Genomic DNA, 18,330 nt, shown 5'->3' with positions numbered 1-18,330 from the left:
ATTGCATTTCTGCTAAAAGTCTGAATATCAAATACATTTAGAGATTAGATAATAATCTGATTAAATACCACTTTGGAAAAAAAAAAAAAAAGGACAAAAAATGCAAGACTTTCCCGAGTTGCTGTGGAGTAATGCTAATTAAGATTAGGTATTGAAATCCTGGGGTTTCAGCAGAACATCAATTATTCTTAAAACGGTGCTGTTCACAGCTAGTGGCAGAGTCAATGGTATTGCAGCTAAATATTTTTCATGTCAAATAACTCCTTGTGGAAAAGAAATGTTTATTAGTGAAGAAATGTAAATCTTAATCTTGATGGTCTCTTTAAAAATAATAATAATAATAAAACAACAACAACAACAATAAAAAGAAAGCAGAAATGAATAGGATCTGCTTTTACCTTCTGCTGCTGAAGCCCTACAATACGTATGCATTAATATTAATCTCAGAACATCACATCTATTTCTTCATAAAGGGGTCAATGCTGAAGGTTTACTATAGCAGGCTACATACCCTGAAAATTATTTCAACAGGTTACCATGTGAAGCAAAACAAGATAACTAATGCCTGCTCTGCTGAGGGCAACAAACCCCAGGATTTAGGCTGTGGTGCCTGGCAGATGTGTGCTGTGGGTGCACTGGCTTGTTCCACCTGGTAGCAAGGGTCATGCAGAGCTAGGCCCACCCTGTGTGGCTGCTCCGAGGAGGGGTTTGGTGCTGTAAACACATTTCAAGTGTGGTAGAGCTGCCACCTCCCATATAACGTAAAGTACAGTTTGCAATTTGTGCTGCTGCTGGAGTGATGGACATCCCTTAGGGCAAGACTGGAGTGAGAGCCTCTTGTAGCATCTGGTCTGGTGTGACCCTCTGGGAATGGCTGAGATCTGTGTGGTGTATCAGTCTTTCCTACAGTCAGTAGGAACTAGTGGCTCTACAAACACCTTGGGCTACACAGCATCATAATCTTAGCTTGATTTTTTTCTCCCTATAACTGTTCAAAGTCAGAATCGCTTTCCTTGCTTCATCTCCATTAGAGTTTATGCCCCCTCCCCTAGAAATGCAGGCACCATCCCTAGCTGTACTACCCACAGGTAATGATGCCTCTTGGAGGGAACGAAGCTCAGCTGTGGCCGGCTTTGAGCCGCTCAGTAGATGTCCCTGAGTTGTACACCTCACATCTGCCAGGACAGCAGCAGGCCGAACAGCTGCCCCTCAGGAGAGCTGCTCCCCTGTGCAGGTCTCAGCGGCACTGCCCAGCTGTCCTGGAGCAGCACAGCTGATCTGCTACTGTGCCACACTATTCATGTCTGAGAGAGGGTCCCAGGTCCCTGGGGAATTCCTGTGCACCAGAGGAAGAACCACGTGGTCAGCTTAGCAATACACAGGCTCCTTCTGCCTTCGGTGGCTTGCAAAGCAGCCTAAAGGGAGAGTCAAATCCTATTGAAGAGTCAACAGTGTGCGTTAATACTCTCTGGGAAGTCAAAGACATCTGTCCTATCCCTACAATTTGCCTGCAGGGGGTGAGACTGCTAGGGAAAGAAATAGCTATAATAACAAATCTATTATATATTTCTGAAGTGAATGATAAAGAGATGGTCATTAGAAATCTAACCAAAGAGAACTTCAAATAGTATGCTATGTATATGATATTTATATATCAAACTCATACGGTATTTTTGCTACCAGGCAATTAATATAGAGGTGGAACTTGTTTTCCTTCTTTTCTTCTTTCCTACCATACACCCTTGAAACTTGTCCCCTGCTGGGTTTCATGTGTGTGTACCCATAATAATATTCCTAGTTAGTGGCAAAACTCTGACAGCACTACAGGCTCCTCTGTGAAAGAGTTCATTAAATGCCAGCCAGTAATCTGGTGGCATTTGGTAACATAATGCTGTAAAGCCAATCTGTTTCCCTTCCTTCTTGCTTTCTTCCTTTCAAAAGAAATTTGTCGTTCTCTGTAGACATGAAAAGAAAAAAGCTTGGAATTAATGCTGACAAATCACTTCTATCAAGCTCAAAAATAGCAGAGGCATATTGGTTAACAAACTCTGATTCAGATGTTTTAGATGTTGTTAAAAAAACAAACTGATAAATACAGATGATATTGCCAGTTAAAATAAATATATAGCCATTTTGCATTTCAAAACTTTGCAAGAAATCAAAAGCATAATGGTAAACTGAGTGCTATTTGAACCTGGAAAAAAGTTGTTTGTAGGAGATATTCATATATTCTCTCTCTGGTACATTCTTTTTCGTTAAATATATACAGTCCCGTGCGGTTCTTGACAGCTGCTGCTGAAAGACAGTCTTGAGACAAACACCATGCAACGGGCCAGCTCCTCCCACTATGACCACTCACACCTGAGGCCACTTGGTGCAGCTCATGGTTGGCCACATCTAGCTAGGGTGGGACCTGCAAGTAAGGCCAGGACAGCTGGGAGGTGAATATTGATGTGTGTGCCCTGCCATAGACTGCGGTAGAAACCTGGCTGCAGACTGGGAGATCCCTGGAAGGTGTCAGTACTGCTCCTGTAGCTGGCTGGAGGAATTCATCTGCTCTAGGTGCAGCTGCTCTGATGAGCAGATATATGAGGACAAGGAACGCACAAAGTGACTTGTTGACTTGGGAGAGGAGTGTGATTTAGGGGCACATAATTTAGGCTGCATTAAGTATAGACAGTTAAATGCCAAGTAGAACAAGAGACATTCTTAGGAGTACAGTAGATCTGTGAAGTATGCCACCACCAAGAAGTGATAAAACAGCCACTCTGCTTGCTGTCTGACTGCAGTCACATTTTGTTAACTTCAGGCAGTGAAAAAATGACACAGTAGGTGCTAATCAAAAGTATAGATAAAATCAAATGTGGGGAGAGAAGCAGGGCAATGGAAAGTGTTTTCCCAAAACATACAATGTTGGAAACTGTAAAGAATTTCTCTTTTGTCATGACAGTTTGGTAATTGCTTATTGTGGTCTCAAAGCATTATTAAGGAGCACAAAAGGTTATTACTTAACTATGATATTGAGTATTAAAGAGGTTGCTTAGATAGTACTATTGCTCACTTGCATTAGCTGCAGTACTGGTTTAGTGTCCCATAACTTATTTTATCATTACCAAAATATATCTCCGTATACAGAACTTCTGATGAAGACAGTCAATGAGAGCTACTGTTCCTGAAGGACAGGGATTAGCCATTTTTACATGTGATGTGCACAAAGTCAATAGCAACTGGTCCTTTTTGCCATCTGTACCTGGTTTATCATGTGCAATGGCTGACAATGACTTTCACATAACACTATTATTTTAAATTCAGAAGTTTTCTGCTAATCCATTTTGTTACATCCCTGAAAACTCTGGTCCCTATTTCCAGTACTGGTAAAGTTTATGGATGCTTTACTAATGATTCTCCAAAGTGGATTCTCATAGCTAGCTTTGTTATAGCATACTGTGAATAGTGTGTTCTCAGCTAAAGTGGTGTCAAAGACTAAGTGAAGCCCATATGATTTGTCTGAAACCACAGGAAGACTGCAGAAAGGAAGGATAATTTTCCAATTTCTTAAAGTATACTCTCTTAACAGTTGGATGATATAATTGTTCACCTGGGAAATATCTTTGCATTCTGCTGAATTATGGGGATTATAGACTTGTGTCTCACACAACCTATAACTTTGAAATAAACATTAAAATTGACATGGTATGTTTTTGCAAATGCAGTACAAAGAACTCAGTGCCCTGCTCATTGGTAGCTTCAGAATTAACCCCAGAAACAGTCAATTTTTTTTTTTTTTCTTTTTCTGCTTAGATGGACAAAGCCAATTCTGAAAAAAGGTTACAGGCAACGACTGGAACTGTCGGATATTTATCAAATTCCCTCTGCGGACTCTGCTGATAATCTTTCTGAAAAATTAGAAAGGTATGAAATGTTCATGGATTAACTTTGTTTCAAGAATCACATTGAAAATTTCATCAAGAAGTTTTTGGATAAATTGTCTAAAAAACATTGGACGCAAACTGGTGTCTATTAACTGGCTCAGATGTGTCCTCATTCAGCAAACAAGGGCATTCAATTGTCCTTTGGAGCTGACTGGGATCCCTGATGCACACAATACAAGGGCTTCAGTTCAGCCCCTCTCCTGCATCGTCTGGCATAGCTTTTCCTGATGTTCTGGGGCAGTTCACATCTCCACAGTTGTGCCAATCCAATTAAACTTAAGTGCAGTGTGACATACATATTCAAAACTGGTGAAAAGTATTGGGAGTATTGGTATGCTTAATGCATCTTGACACAGAGAAGAATGTATAAGTGGAATATTCTTGTTATTTAGTATTCTGTTGAAAAATGAAGAAAAGTGTTGACTGATTAAATTCTTAGGAGTGCTTTAATCTGTGAGCTGAATTTTGACCAAACATACTTATTAAATATATAGCATTGCTTCTGATTAGTGAGCAATTATTGAATACAAAGTTATTGCCCTAGCAGCATAGATTAAAATAATGCTATGCAGTAGAAAAGTCACATTTTTAATGCTTTGTTGGTGTTTTCTTTCTGCAGACTGGAAGAGCTCCAAAGCATTTATTTGCCTATTATTTGTGTGTTGGTCTTAAGTACAGCAGGTTTCTTTAAAACATACAATGTGACCTTTTCATGAATTAATTCCCTGCAGGGTGATGTATGGCTGAGTATTTAAAACTGCCAAATATGTGGCTGAACTACATTTGAACTTTTATTGATCTATCAAGTCAATGAGGACCAGGTCTTCAGGGTCTCTGCAAAGCTTTGTTTCATTATTCACCTTAGCTAAATCTCCTTGGATATACTTGAGTGAATTGAAGTATGTTGGAGCCATAGACCCATGTATTTGCTCACACAACTTAATGGTCTTGTTTTTCGGTTTCTTTTCAGAGAGTGGGACAGAGAGCTGGCAACTTCAAAGAAAAAGCCCAAGCTTATTAATGCCCTTCGACGATGCTTTTTCTGGAAATTTATGTTATATGGAATATTACTATATTTAGGGGTAAGATTTGTTCTTGTTTCTTGTAAACTTTTAATTTATTTTTTATCCATAAGTGGATGCGAGTCTTAGGGACTGCTAAATTGATACAGAATCATGTGAATAACTACAGGTTTTGCTCTGTATATTGCTCAGAAAGATGATAAGCGCAGAGAGATACTCAGGGACCTTCTTAAATGGAGTATTTCTTATCACAGGTTCATATCTTTAAAACATATATTAGTAACTTTGAAATGTACATATTGCTAGGTTCTAGCATGTTCTCCCAAGTACAGATCAAACGTGATTTTTTTGCATCACTGCTGAATTTAAGTAATTATTTTCTCATGTGATATTTTAAAAGACGTTTATCATGAATTTTCAAGAGAAATTCCATGTACATTAAAAAAAAAGACAGTGAAATGCCACATGATTTGCTCAGTCTTGCTGAAGTGACTATTACTCAACTCCATAGCTAAATGTTTTTTTCAGGCTTACATATGCCACAAAAAAAAAAAAAAAAAAAAAAAAAAAGTTGTTTACAGTAGTGGTAACAATTCTGCATAAATGTGTAAAATATATATGATATATTTTTTATATATATATAACAGATATAATGGCCCAAAGTGGTCAGATGAATAACAAAGTTCTAGAAATACAAACGTTCATTTCCATTAGAATGATCTCTCTCGCAAGCAGGAAAGGAAGAGTAGTATGGAGAGTTGTCATCATTCCTATGAACTTGCTTATGATTCCTCTTATGATACAAGTATTCTGGTGTAGATCACTGTTAATTTAATTTGGATAATTAATAGCTGACAACAATTGCACTTCAGATGGATTTTTCCCCTAAGAATTATGAAAAAACTAGATGCTTTTTTTCTCTTGTAATACCATGCCAAGGGCTAAATGTAGCATTTTAAGTAAGTTTCTACAGCACTGAAGTTTCAAAGGCGAGTATCAGTAATAGAATCAGAATGTCACAGAATAAAATAGTCTAAAGAAAGGGAAGAAATGCTCTGAAGAAAAAGGAAATTGTTTCTCTTAAGATGCAGCACTTACTTTCTTTCTTAACTGTAGAGAACATTGGATATACCTCAGTATGTCATGCTTCTTCACAGATTAAAAAAATCTGTAGGCCTTAATTTTTTAAAATTGTTTTTTGCAATCACATTATGACTATCCCTCATATGTAGCTCATAAAAACAATACTGAAATTTCTCATCACCAAGGCTTAATAAAAGCTAGCATGAAAAAGTTCTCTACATTTTAACTTTATGCTTCTTTCTTTCAGGTGGATATGCTCACACTTTTGTATACACAATTTCTGATTAAAAGTAGGGTAATCAAGATGGTTGCTTAGTTGAGAAGAGTTATCGAAGAAATTAGCTCCAGGCTAACTTTGTTTTCTCCCAGCTTAAAGCTCTCTAACTTATTGGGCTCTTGTCACTGATGAAGAACCACAGGTCTCCTCTGTCTGACATTCACCTCTGTCTGAATGTGCCGCTGCTGAAGATCTGGTTCAACAAGATGTGCTCTGTTTACCTTCTCCATCTACAGGGACCACACAAAGAGAAAGGAGAGGAGAGGTGGCTATGGTGCATTTTGTGCTCACTCTGTAGGGTTTCTGTGTCAAATTTTGGGCCACCCTCCAGCTGTTCAACTTTCATACAGGCCAGGTGGGAGGCAACATGGCTAGAACTGAATTTGACAAGTCAATTATCTTTCTTATCCATCTTTGTCAGGTATGGTAGTTAATTATCTAGGGCAGAGCCTCTCAGTGTGTGCAGAGCTGTCATAACACTTATCTCTATAATCTTTTACCTTGTTTGTCAACAGTTCTCTGGAACAAGACCATTTCTTTGTAGACTCCAACAGAATTCTGTATAATTTGCTCCTGCCATCTCATTCCTGTTGCTAATTTTTTAACATATTTCCTCTTGTGTGTAATAGACGCCAAGCTAATGACTCCAGATTCACGTCAGGATTGTGTTTGAAAACAACAGCAGTTCTACAAATATAGCCTGCCTTGTAAAGCAGAGTCCATCAGCCTAAACTATTGTAGTAATGCATTCTTGTTAAAAGTTAAGCAGTGTCTGAAGGCTCATGCAGACAGTTTTGAGTATAACAGCCTTTCCCAGAATATATGCAAATAAAGTACGTGTGTGTGATGTGCAGAGTTGATTTCTCTGGACTTTTTCTAACCAAGTACAATTTCAGACCAGTTGGAGACAGAACAACAATGGGACTACAGATTTTTTTAGTCACGTTTATTGTCTTTTTCCATTTCTTTAAGAAATTGCAGTTGTGAAATTCAGCACATAGAAATCAAAATCTGTACCTTTCACAATAAGCATGGCAAGATTAAATCTTAGTTTAAATTCTTGGTTTCATTATGAGCTGATAAAGCTCTTCATTTTATTGGAAGCTGTAAGAGGAAAACTGTCTGCTAAAGCTGCTGATGTTCTTTTCAGGCACTGCTCACGGAAATTAATGGGAGCCTTGCCATTAATTTAAATGGGGACAGGATGTTGTGCCGTATTGGCATAAGTGCAATCAAGTTGTGCATTCTTTTGACCTTCACTTTCCTTTCAACTCTTCCCTTGTCTAATCCCTGAGCCATTTCCATAGCACCTTCCTCAAAGTGTGTTTTAAACTCAGCTTACATCCCTGCTGTTTGTGCAGTTGTTGTTGCAACTAGAATCACAGCTTTGCTCTCATCAGGTCTAGTGGTTTTTCTGGCTCTCTTTTTTTCCCCTCATGCACTGTAGGTAATGATGTTATTAAAGGGTGGACACTTGCACTCTGGCCCCCTAGAGTACTATGTTTCTCCCTCATAAGTGGTGTTGTGTTAGTTCACTTAATGTATTTGCTCCCCTGCTGGCCTAAACAGCTTCCACATTTCACCTCATCAGCAGATGTATTTTGCAATGTAAAGACAAGATAGTGTGGTGGTGAAACAAAAATCTTTCTTTTTAACAAGATGCTGGCTAGCAAATTGGGTACTTTACTGCGAGGATCAGTTTGATTCTACTTACATTTTTATCTTATAGTTATCCCCATGAAATTTATATTTTCACTCAGGTGAAGTTGCTGCTAACATTAACTTCAAAATGGTTTTAGTATCATGTCCCAAAGGATTCTAATGAGGATTTCCTGAAGTTCTCACATATAGGTTATGTGTATGAGTAAATGGGGCAGGGAGGGATATGAAAGTCCCGAGGCACTTCTTGGGCCAAAAGCAGAGATATGTGTTATTGTCTTCAAATTCAGAATGATTGAGCATAAGGGGTGTATATATAATTTAAAAGTTTTCATTGCATAAGAGTAGCCATGCCAGACAAGGATACCATCTAGCATGGTATCTTGTGTCATACTCTCATTTCTTGTCAGAATTTTGGTCGTTTAATTAAGATTTCTTTGAGGGGAATTTTTATGAGTTTCTCAATGGTCTATGATGAATGCAGAGGGAAGAGCAAGAACAGGAGAAGCAAAAACAATTCCTGAAATTGGATTTTCTGTTTGATGCACAATTCCTTTTTTAGACAGGTTATTCAGTTTACACATCCATACTTATATCCATAGGAATTTTGTGGTTGCAAGAGGGAAAATGAAAACATTTAGTTCTGCTTTCACTTGTATGTTGACTGGATAATAGTACCTTCAAAAAATAAGCTGATAAAATTCCACTGTAAATGAGTGGATTTTTTTTTTTTTTTTATTTTCTGCAGAAGATAGCAAACAATTTGGCTTATTGCCAGCCATTTTTCTGACCTTAGTCTGTAAATCACCTTTCCTTTGGAGAAAGCTAGGTATGTATGCAATGCCATTATAGTCACAACAAACACGGTAGCAGAGCATGGCATTTTCACTGGAATAAAAGTAAATACAAAAAAAAAAAATCTTGCTATTTTAAGCATATATATAAGCTTATCTTGGAATCACTGAGAGTACAAAAGCACTGCGTTGTCCTTGAAAGGTGACTGTTTTGTATTTTCTGACTTTTGTGGAGTTTTGGTTTGCCACTTCTGGATGCATATGGTCTAAGCACAGCTGCCTTGGGTCATGTGTGTTTCAATAAACACCCCTCCCTTTGCCTACTGATAACACTGAAGTCTTTGTCAAAGCAGGCTCCAGGTTTACAACATTTGTTGGGCAGAATTGCAGTTAATCAAGGAATAGTGCATAGCACAGGTATTTTTTTTAAGATGTAAAATTTCATCTCTTCTGTTGAGGAAGCGAGTGTTGAATATCTACTTGACCAACAGTGATATTCAGAAGAGATTACAGTACAGGTTGTATGAGTACCTAAGACTGATATTGTGTGAGAGACCAAAAGGAGAAGGGAAAAGCAAAGGTGATTTTCCCAATCTATTTATCTTTGTAAAACAGGAATTATAGCTCAGTTGTGCCAGTTCACTCCTCTTTGTGTCTCTGTGTTCACTCCTCTTGTGTCTCTTTGTGTCTTTGTGTCTCTGTGCCTGTGTGTTTTTGAGCTCAAAGACATAATAATTTTTGACAGAACTTAACACACCCATACAAAAGAGAATTTGATGGTTTCTTGCTATTTTTGAAGTACCACTCTGCTGAGAATGAACAGACACAACAGAAAGATGAGGAGACACATGTAAAAATTTTTAAGAACATATTTTTATGTTACATGTGCTCTTTTGTTTCATTTCTACATTCATACACTTCAGAAGCTCATGCAGAAGTAAATTGTTAGAACACACAGCACACTGATGTTTTTTTGCAGTTTTTGTGGAAGAATTGGGGAAGGAAAGAGGGGGAAGAGGAAGAGGAGGAAAAGGATGAGGCTGAAAGGTGAAAGTATAAGAATGATCACAGCATGAAGAAAGGGAAATGTAACTTGAGTGTAGATAAAACTAGTGGGGTTTAATTAGAATAGCAAAGGAGTCTGAGGACATATGTAACAGCAGGCTATGGTGGCAGATCATTTGGATGCCTTGTAGTTTAGCAGTGCGGTTACCCCTCATTTTTCTCTCATGCTCTGATACTCTGCCATGTTACTCATCCTGGGATGGGAAGTGTTGGGGCTGGTTGAGCAGGAGGTACAGATTTATCTCTGGGACTTTTATCAGATTTACCCCTCTTACCTTTTACATCTCTCATCTTGCTTTTATTACAGCACTGGATACAATGGTCTAGAACTGTTGGGTAGGATAATCCCAATTGTTTTTCGCTCTATTCTGGTGTTATTCCTGTTTACCTTAAGTTTTATCTGTGTTACCTCAGTATTCATTTCAGGACTTGTGAATTTTCTTATGTCCTATAAGCTCAGTAAAATGTAGTAAGATCTGTTCCCTGGTGGCTAAAATAGAGATCTAACTTGCAAAACTGGATTCAGTCATATTATGCAGCAAATTCATTACACCTCTGGAAAGTAAATCTGGAAGTTAATATCTCAGTTGTTGTTTTTGTTGAAATCAACCAGAAAAATTTAAAAGCTAGATTTGCTTTGGTGGAGTTGCAGGAACATCACAGACAGTAGTGAGCTATCTCTTCCTGTGTGATTGCTGGGTATTTCTGTGGTTTGCACAGAGAACAGAGCTAGCCTCCTTCCTCATTTAAGTGTAAATCTCAGTTGGTAGGTCTTGAAATTACAATGTATCACTTTGGAAAAAAAAAAAAAAAAAGAAAAAAAATAGCTGACCAAAATTATTTTCTCTTCTTTCCATCTTCAGGAAGTCACCAAATCTGTGCAGCCCCTTCTGCTGGGAAGAATAATAGCTTCCTATGATCCGGACAACTCCTCTGAAAGATCCATAGCCTACTACCTGGGCATTGGCTTGTGCCTTCTCTTCCTTGTGAGAACACTGCTCATACACCCTTCTATATTTGGTCTTCATCATATAGGAATGCAAATAAGAATAGCTTTGTTTAGCTTGATTTATAAGAAGGTAATTGTTTCATCTGCACTTAAAGCCAAACTTCTATCCATACCCTACATAATTTTTAGGGCAGCTTTTTTAAAGGTTGGTAGTTTCTTTACAAAAAGCACACAGAGTAATGCAGTTAACATCAGTTTCTGACAGCTGTCCATTTACTATGTCCAAAGAATTAAATACATGTCTACAGCTGCTTTGACTGAAGTCAGATTCTGTGTGAGTTCAAACTCACTGGATATGTAGTGGAATGCCTTAATTGTTGTACCACTGTGCTCCTGTTATGCACATGTATAGGAAAGGAAAAATAACGTGCTGGTGGCTAAGGAGTATTTTTAGAAGTATAACACAGAAGGGACAGAGTTGGAATGATACCGCATGAAGAACCAACAAAAGTTGAGGCATTCACAAACCCAAAGGTTTTAAAAGGTGTATGTTTTTACCAATAACAAATCCAGCTAATTTAAACAAACCTGTTAGTTATTCTATTTTAAAGCTCACTGTGAAAACATCTTTCAAAAAACATTTGTCTAGATAGGCACAGTAGGCGATTTTTGAGGAAGCACAGCAACACACAGCATGCATGCTTAATTAAAGCTTGTATTTGCATACATATCTATATACATAAAATATGCAACAGAAAGCAGGTGCTAAGTCAATAAATCAATATTTGTAAAGCAATTTAATGACCACGTTAAATTCAAGTGACATAAATAAGTTTAATGAGACTTTCTTTATAGCATGAAGCTGATAAGTGAGTTGTAATTTATACTACTGTACAACTGCCTATTATTTTAATGTGTATTTATTCTGTTTTATAGGAATGAGTTACATGGCCATTTTCCTATTGTTTTGTTTTCTTTTACAGACTTTAAAACTGTCAAGCAAAGTCCTAGATAAAATAAGTACTGGACAATTGGTTAGTCTTCTTTCCAACAATCTGAACAAATTTGACGAGGTATGTTATTGGTTCATAAATGAACTTAATGATCCATCAAATACAAAAGCAAAACCTCAAATCAGTCATGGCAATCATTAAGGTGGGAAGGAGAATAAATATCAGACTGCACTCACTGTTCATTGTAGATATAAAATGAAGCCCATCTTAAGAATATGTTTTGGCATCTGGTCATGGAAATGCTCATTCTAATAAATACATCTTCCTTTTTCTCCTATGGTGATGAGTAAAGCAAACTTAAAAACTAGATATACCATAAAAACATTATTGTTTTACAGTAGAGTGAGAATCCACCAGGAAACCTTTAGGTTACACAGTTGGTTTCATAGCAGCAAGAACCTGCACATCTAATCCTTCAGTCTTTTTTCCTGACCACCATATATCTTTCTAATAAGGCGAACCAGTATGGTGCTCCTGCTGTTGAACAAGCGATGACGTTCAGCACCCTGTTGTTACTATTACCCACACTCCTTAAAAATCTAATTATGTGTTGATGTAAGACTATTAGGAGTCATTTCCAACACATTCGTTTTAGACAGTACAGAATCACAGAATAGTTGAGGTTGGAAGAGACCTCTGGAAGTCATCAGGTCCAACCTCCCCGCTCAGTCAAAACCATCAAAGCAGGTTGCCCATGACCACATCCAGGCGGCTTTTGAATATCTCCAAGGAGGGAAACCCTACAGCTTCTCTGAGGGAGACTCTACAATCTCTCTGGGCAACCTGTGACAGTGCTCCGTCAATACTTTCAATACTTCCTAAGTCTCCTGCAAAACCTTTCATTAAAGACATGGAGGTAGATTCCTAGTAATGGCTTGGAGGCTGGAAACTCTGTGAGCTTTTGTTCTGCATATATAATTGCCCCATTGATAGTATATGGTTTGCTTCCTATGGAAGAAACAAGAAACTTGACATCAGAGAGACCCTACAGTTCCAGCTTTGTGTCTTTTGTCTATCTACTTTATGCACTGTATTACTATATAGAGCAACTTGAGCCAGCACTGACAAGCTAGGCCAAGTGCCCTAGCAGTGCAGTAGTGTAGCTGCAGTAACACAGAGCTCTGTCCAAGCTCTTTTTCTCAGCCTGATTACAGGATTCAATCCAAAATCTATCTCATGATAGACAAATGTGCAGAAGAAGGCAGCAGTCTTCTTTGAATTTGTTGTATTCATACAAAAGACATCTCTTCACCAGATTAATGTTGGCATCCTATATCAGATAAAATCACTTTTAGAAGAATCATTTAGAAGAATTGTTCCCATCTTGCAGTGATTGAAAATGCCAGTGTCAATAGCAAATTCTGTTTACTTTTGCAAAGCTGGATTTTTTCCTCATGTGCACACATAGCAAAGAGACAATTGTGTACTGAACTTTGCCTTACAAAAATCGAAATTCAGGTGTGGAATGTATTGTACTGCTGCACTGTCATCATTATTAACACCCAGAATGCTATGTGCTTAGAATCACAAATTCTCCTTTATAAACTTGTTTTACAACTGGAAATATTTCTACCATCCTTCATTACATTTTTCAAAGTGTCACTTTAATGACTTCTTCATTTTCTTGTAGTTTTCAGAGCAGTCTGTAACTTTCATTATTATCGTTATTCTGCTGTGGGCTTCTGCAGGGTCTTGCTCTGGCTCATTTTGTGTGGATTGCACCTTTACAAGTGGCTCTGCTGATGGGACTGCTCTGGGATATGTTACAAGCTTCTGCATTTTCTGGACTTGCTTTTCTAATAGTCATGGTCTTTTTCCAAGCCTGGCTGGGACAAAGGATGATGAAATACAGGTGATGAGACTGTTTTAAAATATTTTTAATATATTTTCCTGAAACACACTGTTTTATGAAGTTTATACTACTTAATTAAAGTTCTCTCATTATTGCATTGTTACAAAAGACGTGTCCAAAGATTGCTGGATGTGTCAGAAATGTAGGGACAAGCCTTTACTTATTTAGCAGCACTTGTCTAAACTTAAAAAAAGAAAAGGTCTAACATGTTTAGTGATGCATTGATAGTGATAATGCTTTGTAGTATTAAATCTCCTTGTTAGTGACTTGATTAATGCTTTTAGAGCTTCTGTTTTCTCCTTAGTAAAGCAATTATTCCATTTCTAATTCCTATCACATTCTTCATAGTAATTTTGTTAGAATAAGCATATTAAAAATAGGTATATAGGGAAAGAGTTTTCTTAAGACAGAATGAGATTCAAAATAACTATGCACGGTGAAATAGATGAGCATTAACCTACTGCCTTTTTACTTTATAGGGATAAGAGAGCAGGAAAGATCAACGAGAGACTTGTCATCACCTCAGAAATAATTGAAAATATACAGTCAGTTAAAGCCTATTGTTGGGAAGATGCAATGGAAAAAATGATTGAAAGCCTTCGTGAGTAAGTGTTTTCATTTGTTGGTCAAATTTCTTATGTGTTCAGAAAAAAAAATACTAAGTGACTATGAACACTTTCTGTGGTCATGTTAGTTAAGAAGTAAAGCACACAAATATTAATCCTCCATAAACTAACCATGCATTCCTACACTGAAGTTATTTTTTTTCCCAATTTGTCAAGTAGAGTTTTTTTTTTTTTTTTTGCTTCCTCATTTGTTATAATGGTATTTCAGTGGTTAGCTTGTGCAGGTAAAACAATTGTGGCATCTGTGTTTGTTTCTGGCCAACCCTGTCCTCATCTTACAATAAAAAGCCCTTTTGTGACGGTTACTTAAGGCTTTACAGACTTTCCTATTCTGCAGTGGAGGAAACAGTGTGAGTCCTCCGCAGCCATTTTCTGAGAAATGCAATAAAGCTGGTTTTAAATGTTACACACAATCCGTGTAAGGCTCATCGCTTCACGTATTCATTCTGTACAATTATATTAACACTTATTGACTGTGGATAGTCTTTTATAATGTTTATCTTCTCAATTAACATTGAGATTGCACTAGAACTACAAGATGTGAAGCATAAAGCAGGTAAAAGAGCTAAGCTAGTTAGCTGAGAGCAACGAGAAGGACTTGACTGCTGACAGGGAGTCCTGGGGGAAGGGAGGAGAAGTGGCACATTGATTGATAGGTGACGCTGCACAAAGCAGTGTGTTTGTTTAGTCCTTTATAGAGAATTAGAGTTCTGTGCCAGGTGTGTGATTGGTAAAATAGAAGAAAATAGAAGAAATATAAGCGCCATATTATCGTGTAAATAAAAGAGATGAAGCAATATTATTACACAAACACCTTCATGTTCAGCTGCTTTCCGAAAGACAATGAAGGAAAAGTTAACTGCTCTTTACCTTCAGAGTAAGAAAGTTCTTAAAATCTGCAATGTAAACCTCCTGAGAAGGCTTAGTTTTAGTCTAGGTCTGGAGGTCCAATTCTAAGATGGAACCAGGCTAAGATTTACCTGGCGCCACTAGTCATATACATTGCTTTTAGGAAATTTTAGACTACACTTTGTAAGTAAATTGTGTAGAAATGAAGTCACAGAAAACAGAAAAAGAACAGTAATTTTACATTTTATATTTTCTACAATAATTTATAGGTAATTTGGTAATGAAGGAGTTCAATTGTTATCATATTAAGCATGGATTTTTTGAAAAAAAAAACATGGAAGAATGACAGAAATATTATAAGATCATTGTATCTCTCTTCTGCTCCTTTTGCTCCAAAATACCATATTTTTTAAGGGATCCAAAAGGTCATCACCAGAACAGGTCAATCTGGGAATGTCAGAGTTTCATTTGAATTTTGCTTGCTGAGACCTCCCAGTCCGTAGGCTTGTTAGGGTGGTGGGAGATGAGACATGGTGAGTTAACTCATGCCCATGTTTTTAGCAGCCCTGCATTATAATTCATTTTTTACCAAACTGATTCTGTATGCTGGCAGTTTCGGATGCAACCCGGTTTAATCTGCTCTAATTTAATGAGCTAGATATAATTGCACTGTTACTCTGGTAGACTTGAGCTGCCAGGGCTGCTTGTCCTGCAGGTTGCCCATCCTGCAGGTGTACCACTGCTGCAGGCAAACTCCCCCCAGGTAGCTGTGACACTTCAGAGGGAGCAATACAGGCTGGCACCTGCATGCCTTCTTGAAGTCTGTACTAATTACTTTTCATAACAAGTGTCTGAATAAACGTCTGCATTTCTATGAGCTATACAATGTATTTAGAAAAGTAAAAAACCCATGCCACTGAACTATAGCACAGCACTGCAGAAGGTTAAGTCCAAGACTGGAAGTGTCTGTATTTTGTCAGCAGAAGATCCATCTTTCTATAAAGCAGAGAAGCTCAAGCTCATGTGTTTGTACTGATTGCAGTAGCATCACTTCAAAACCAGACATGCATAGTGTAGACCAATGTATGTGAGAAGCAGATAGTGTCCTTTACATCCTAACTCCAAGTGCCTATGTTACCTCAGCAAGACACGTTCCAAACGAGTGGTTAATTTACAGAGCCCTCGAGCCTGGATCACAGACAGATCCACCCCTGGAAAGCCACTCACTTGTGGCTGGTACTTGGGAGTATACTGAAAATAGTGCATTTTTTGTCCCCCCGTTTGGAACAATGTCTGTGTGCTTCACCTCTAGGGATGGTTTGGGTAGTTTCCACCCAGATGTCTGCATGGGACTGGCTGAGCATCGCATCCCAAAATCTTTGTTAACTCTTTTAGTGCTGCCACCCACAGCCTCATACAAATTCTGGTGGGACTTCAGAGGCACTCTTTCAAGGTCCACGATTCCAGCTGTGGTGGTTACCTGCATGCCTGGCTACTCTCTTCAGGTCTCTCTTTGAAATGCAGACATAATAAGAGGTGCTAGGCATTCTGCTTCAAAACTGGATGGGCTCAGACTTTCAGGAGGGACTTTCAGGAACGCTTTGGCTGACAACAGTGGCAGGATGCTGATGTACCTGGAAGTCTCATACACATTCAGGGTGGGGCTGAAAGGGGTTCCCACACAGCCCCCAAATCCTGGATGCTGGATCAATACCAGAAGATTATGATGCTCAGACTTGAAATGCCATGAATTGCCATCACTGACATGACTGTGAACTTCTGTACAACAGCTTAGTGGTGAGAGTACTCACCCATCAAATGGGCACATTGGGATCTAGCTCCATCTCTACCCCTAGTTAATTTGAAAATCTGGTCCCTTTCATTGAAGCAGAGGTGCCTGTGTTCAGACAAAGCTGAGCTGCTGGGCTCCTAGGATTATGGAGTGAATGGGTTCAAAAGGAGAGAAGTGAATAGAAAGCTTAACCACTATGAATTATGTCTGTCAACTTAGAAAATGAATTCTGCTCCCTGGAGTATTTCTCTTTTTATTTAATATTTTGCTGTAAGATGCATAAACATTGTGGAATCAGCTAGGAGTAACCACCAGTTGCATTCCTGACTGCACAGTAGTCAGTAGGCTGCTCCGTGAACTGAGCTTCATCAGGAAAGGTAGAGACCAGAGTCCCTGCCTCCCTTTTAAAGCTGAGGACAGCTGATACCTTACTTCTTGGGTGAGCCTGTTAGCAGGGTGGTCTGCAAAAGGAGATGGCACCATACTAAGATTGTGGACTGTTCTTAGAGTTTTCATGGTCACGTATAGTAAATCTGGCATTTAAGAATATCTCATTTCCAGAGGGGTTACATATCTAGATGACCAGATGAGAAGGGGGATGGTGCTTGTGTGAGTGGTAGATGCTTCAGGATGCTTGAGCCAGGAATTGTAGAGGCTTGTGGATTATGAGATATCTAAATCATGACATAGATAATTTTTATTTTGTCTAACATCTCTGAAGATTGGTATACATATTTGGATGCAATTATTTTTTTAGGTTCAAAATTGTTTTGAATCTTGCTTTTTAACTGCGCTCCTAAAAAATTACAAAGATGGATGAGCCTCTAAGTTAATTGTTTTTACCAACAGCTCCAACAAAAAGTTTATAAAATGAAAACCATGGAACCATATACTAATCATCTGTATTTTATTTTTTTTTTGACAGAACTGAACTGAAGCTAACCCGAAAAGCTGCTTATGTGAGATATTTCAACAGCTCAGCCTTCTTCTTTTCAGGCTTTTTTGTGGTGTTTTTAGCTGTGGTTCCATATGCTGTGACTAAAGGAATTATTCTCCGAAAAATATTTACCACCATTTCATTTTGCATTGTTCTTCGAATGACAGTGACCAGGCAGTTTCCTGGGTCTGTACAGACCTGGTATGATTCTATTGGAGCAATAAACAAAATACAGGTAGGGTACATACACTTCAATCTTCCCAAATACGTAAGCTAATTCTTTATAGCACGTTATCTTGTCAGTTGATCAACAAAAGCACACAGCATTTGGGCAGACTTTCCGAATATACTATATATTGCTTTGATTATACACCATGAAATGTCATTATAAATCTTGACATTGTTATATGGTTCCCCCGGCAGCATAACCACGGGAGCCTTATGCTACCTGCAGACTGCTTACTTTGAAACAGAAGAGTT

General features: G+C 38.2%; 1 protein-coding gene across 2 annotated transcripts in view; it reads left to right on the top strand.

Annotated features, from left to right (window-relative positions):
* Positions 1-18,330, top strand: part of CFTR (CF transmembrane conductance regulator) — an 88,107-nt gene that overhangs the window by 7,891 nt on the left and 61,886 nt on the right. The window contains exons 2-8 of one of the 2 annotated variants that reach the window (XM_035319480.1): positions 3,802-3,912; positions 4,903-5,014; positions 10,696-10,911; positions 11,765-11,854; positions 13,483-13,646; positions 14,126-14,251; positions 17,839-18,085. In XM_035319480.1, coding sequence (XP_035175371.1) covers positions 3,802-3,912; positions 4,903-5,014; positions 10,696-10,911; positions 11,765-11,854; positions 13,483-13,646; positions 14,126-14,251; positions 17,839-18,085 — 1,066 coding nt within the window. Of the gene's footprint in view, positions 1-3,801; positions 3,913-4,902; positions 5,015-6,464; positions 6,580-10,695; positions 10,912-11,764; positions 11,855-13,482; positions 13,647-14,125; positions 14,252-17,838; positions 18,086-18,330 lie in introns of those variants that run through there. The other variant, XM_035319486.1, reaches the window with a different exon arrangement.

This window comes from Oxyura jamaicensis, chromosome 1, assembly GCF_011077185.1.
Source record: "Oxyura jamaicensis isolate SHBP4307 breed ruddy duck chromosome 1, BPBGC_Ojam_1.0, whole genome shotgun sequence".
Taxonomy (NCBI): domain Eukaryota; kingdom Metazoa; phylum Chordata; class Aves; order Anseriformes; family Anatidae; genus Oxyura; species Oxyura jamaicensis.
This window is presented reverse-complemented; position numbering and strand designations above follow the sequence as displayed.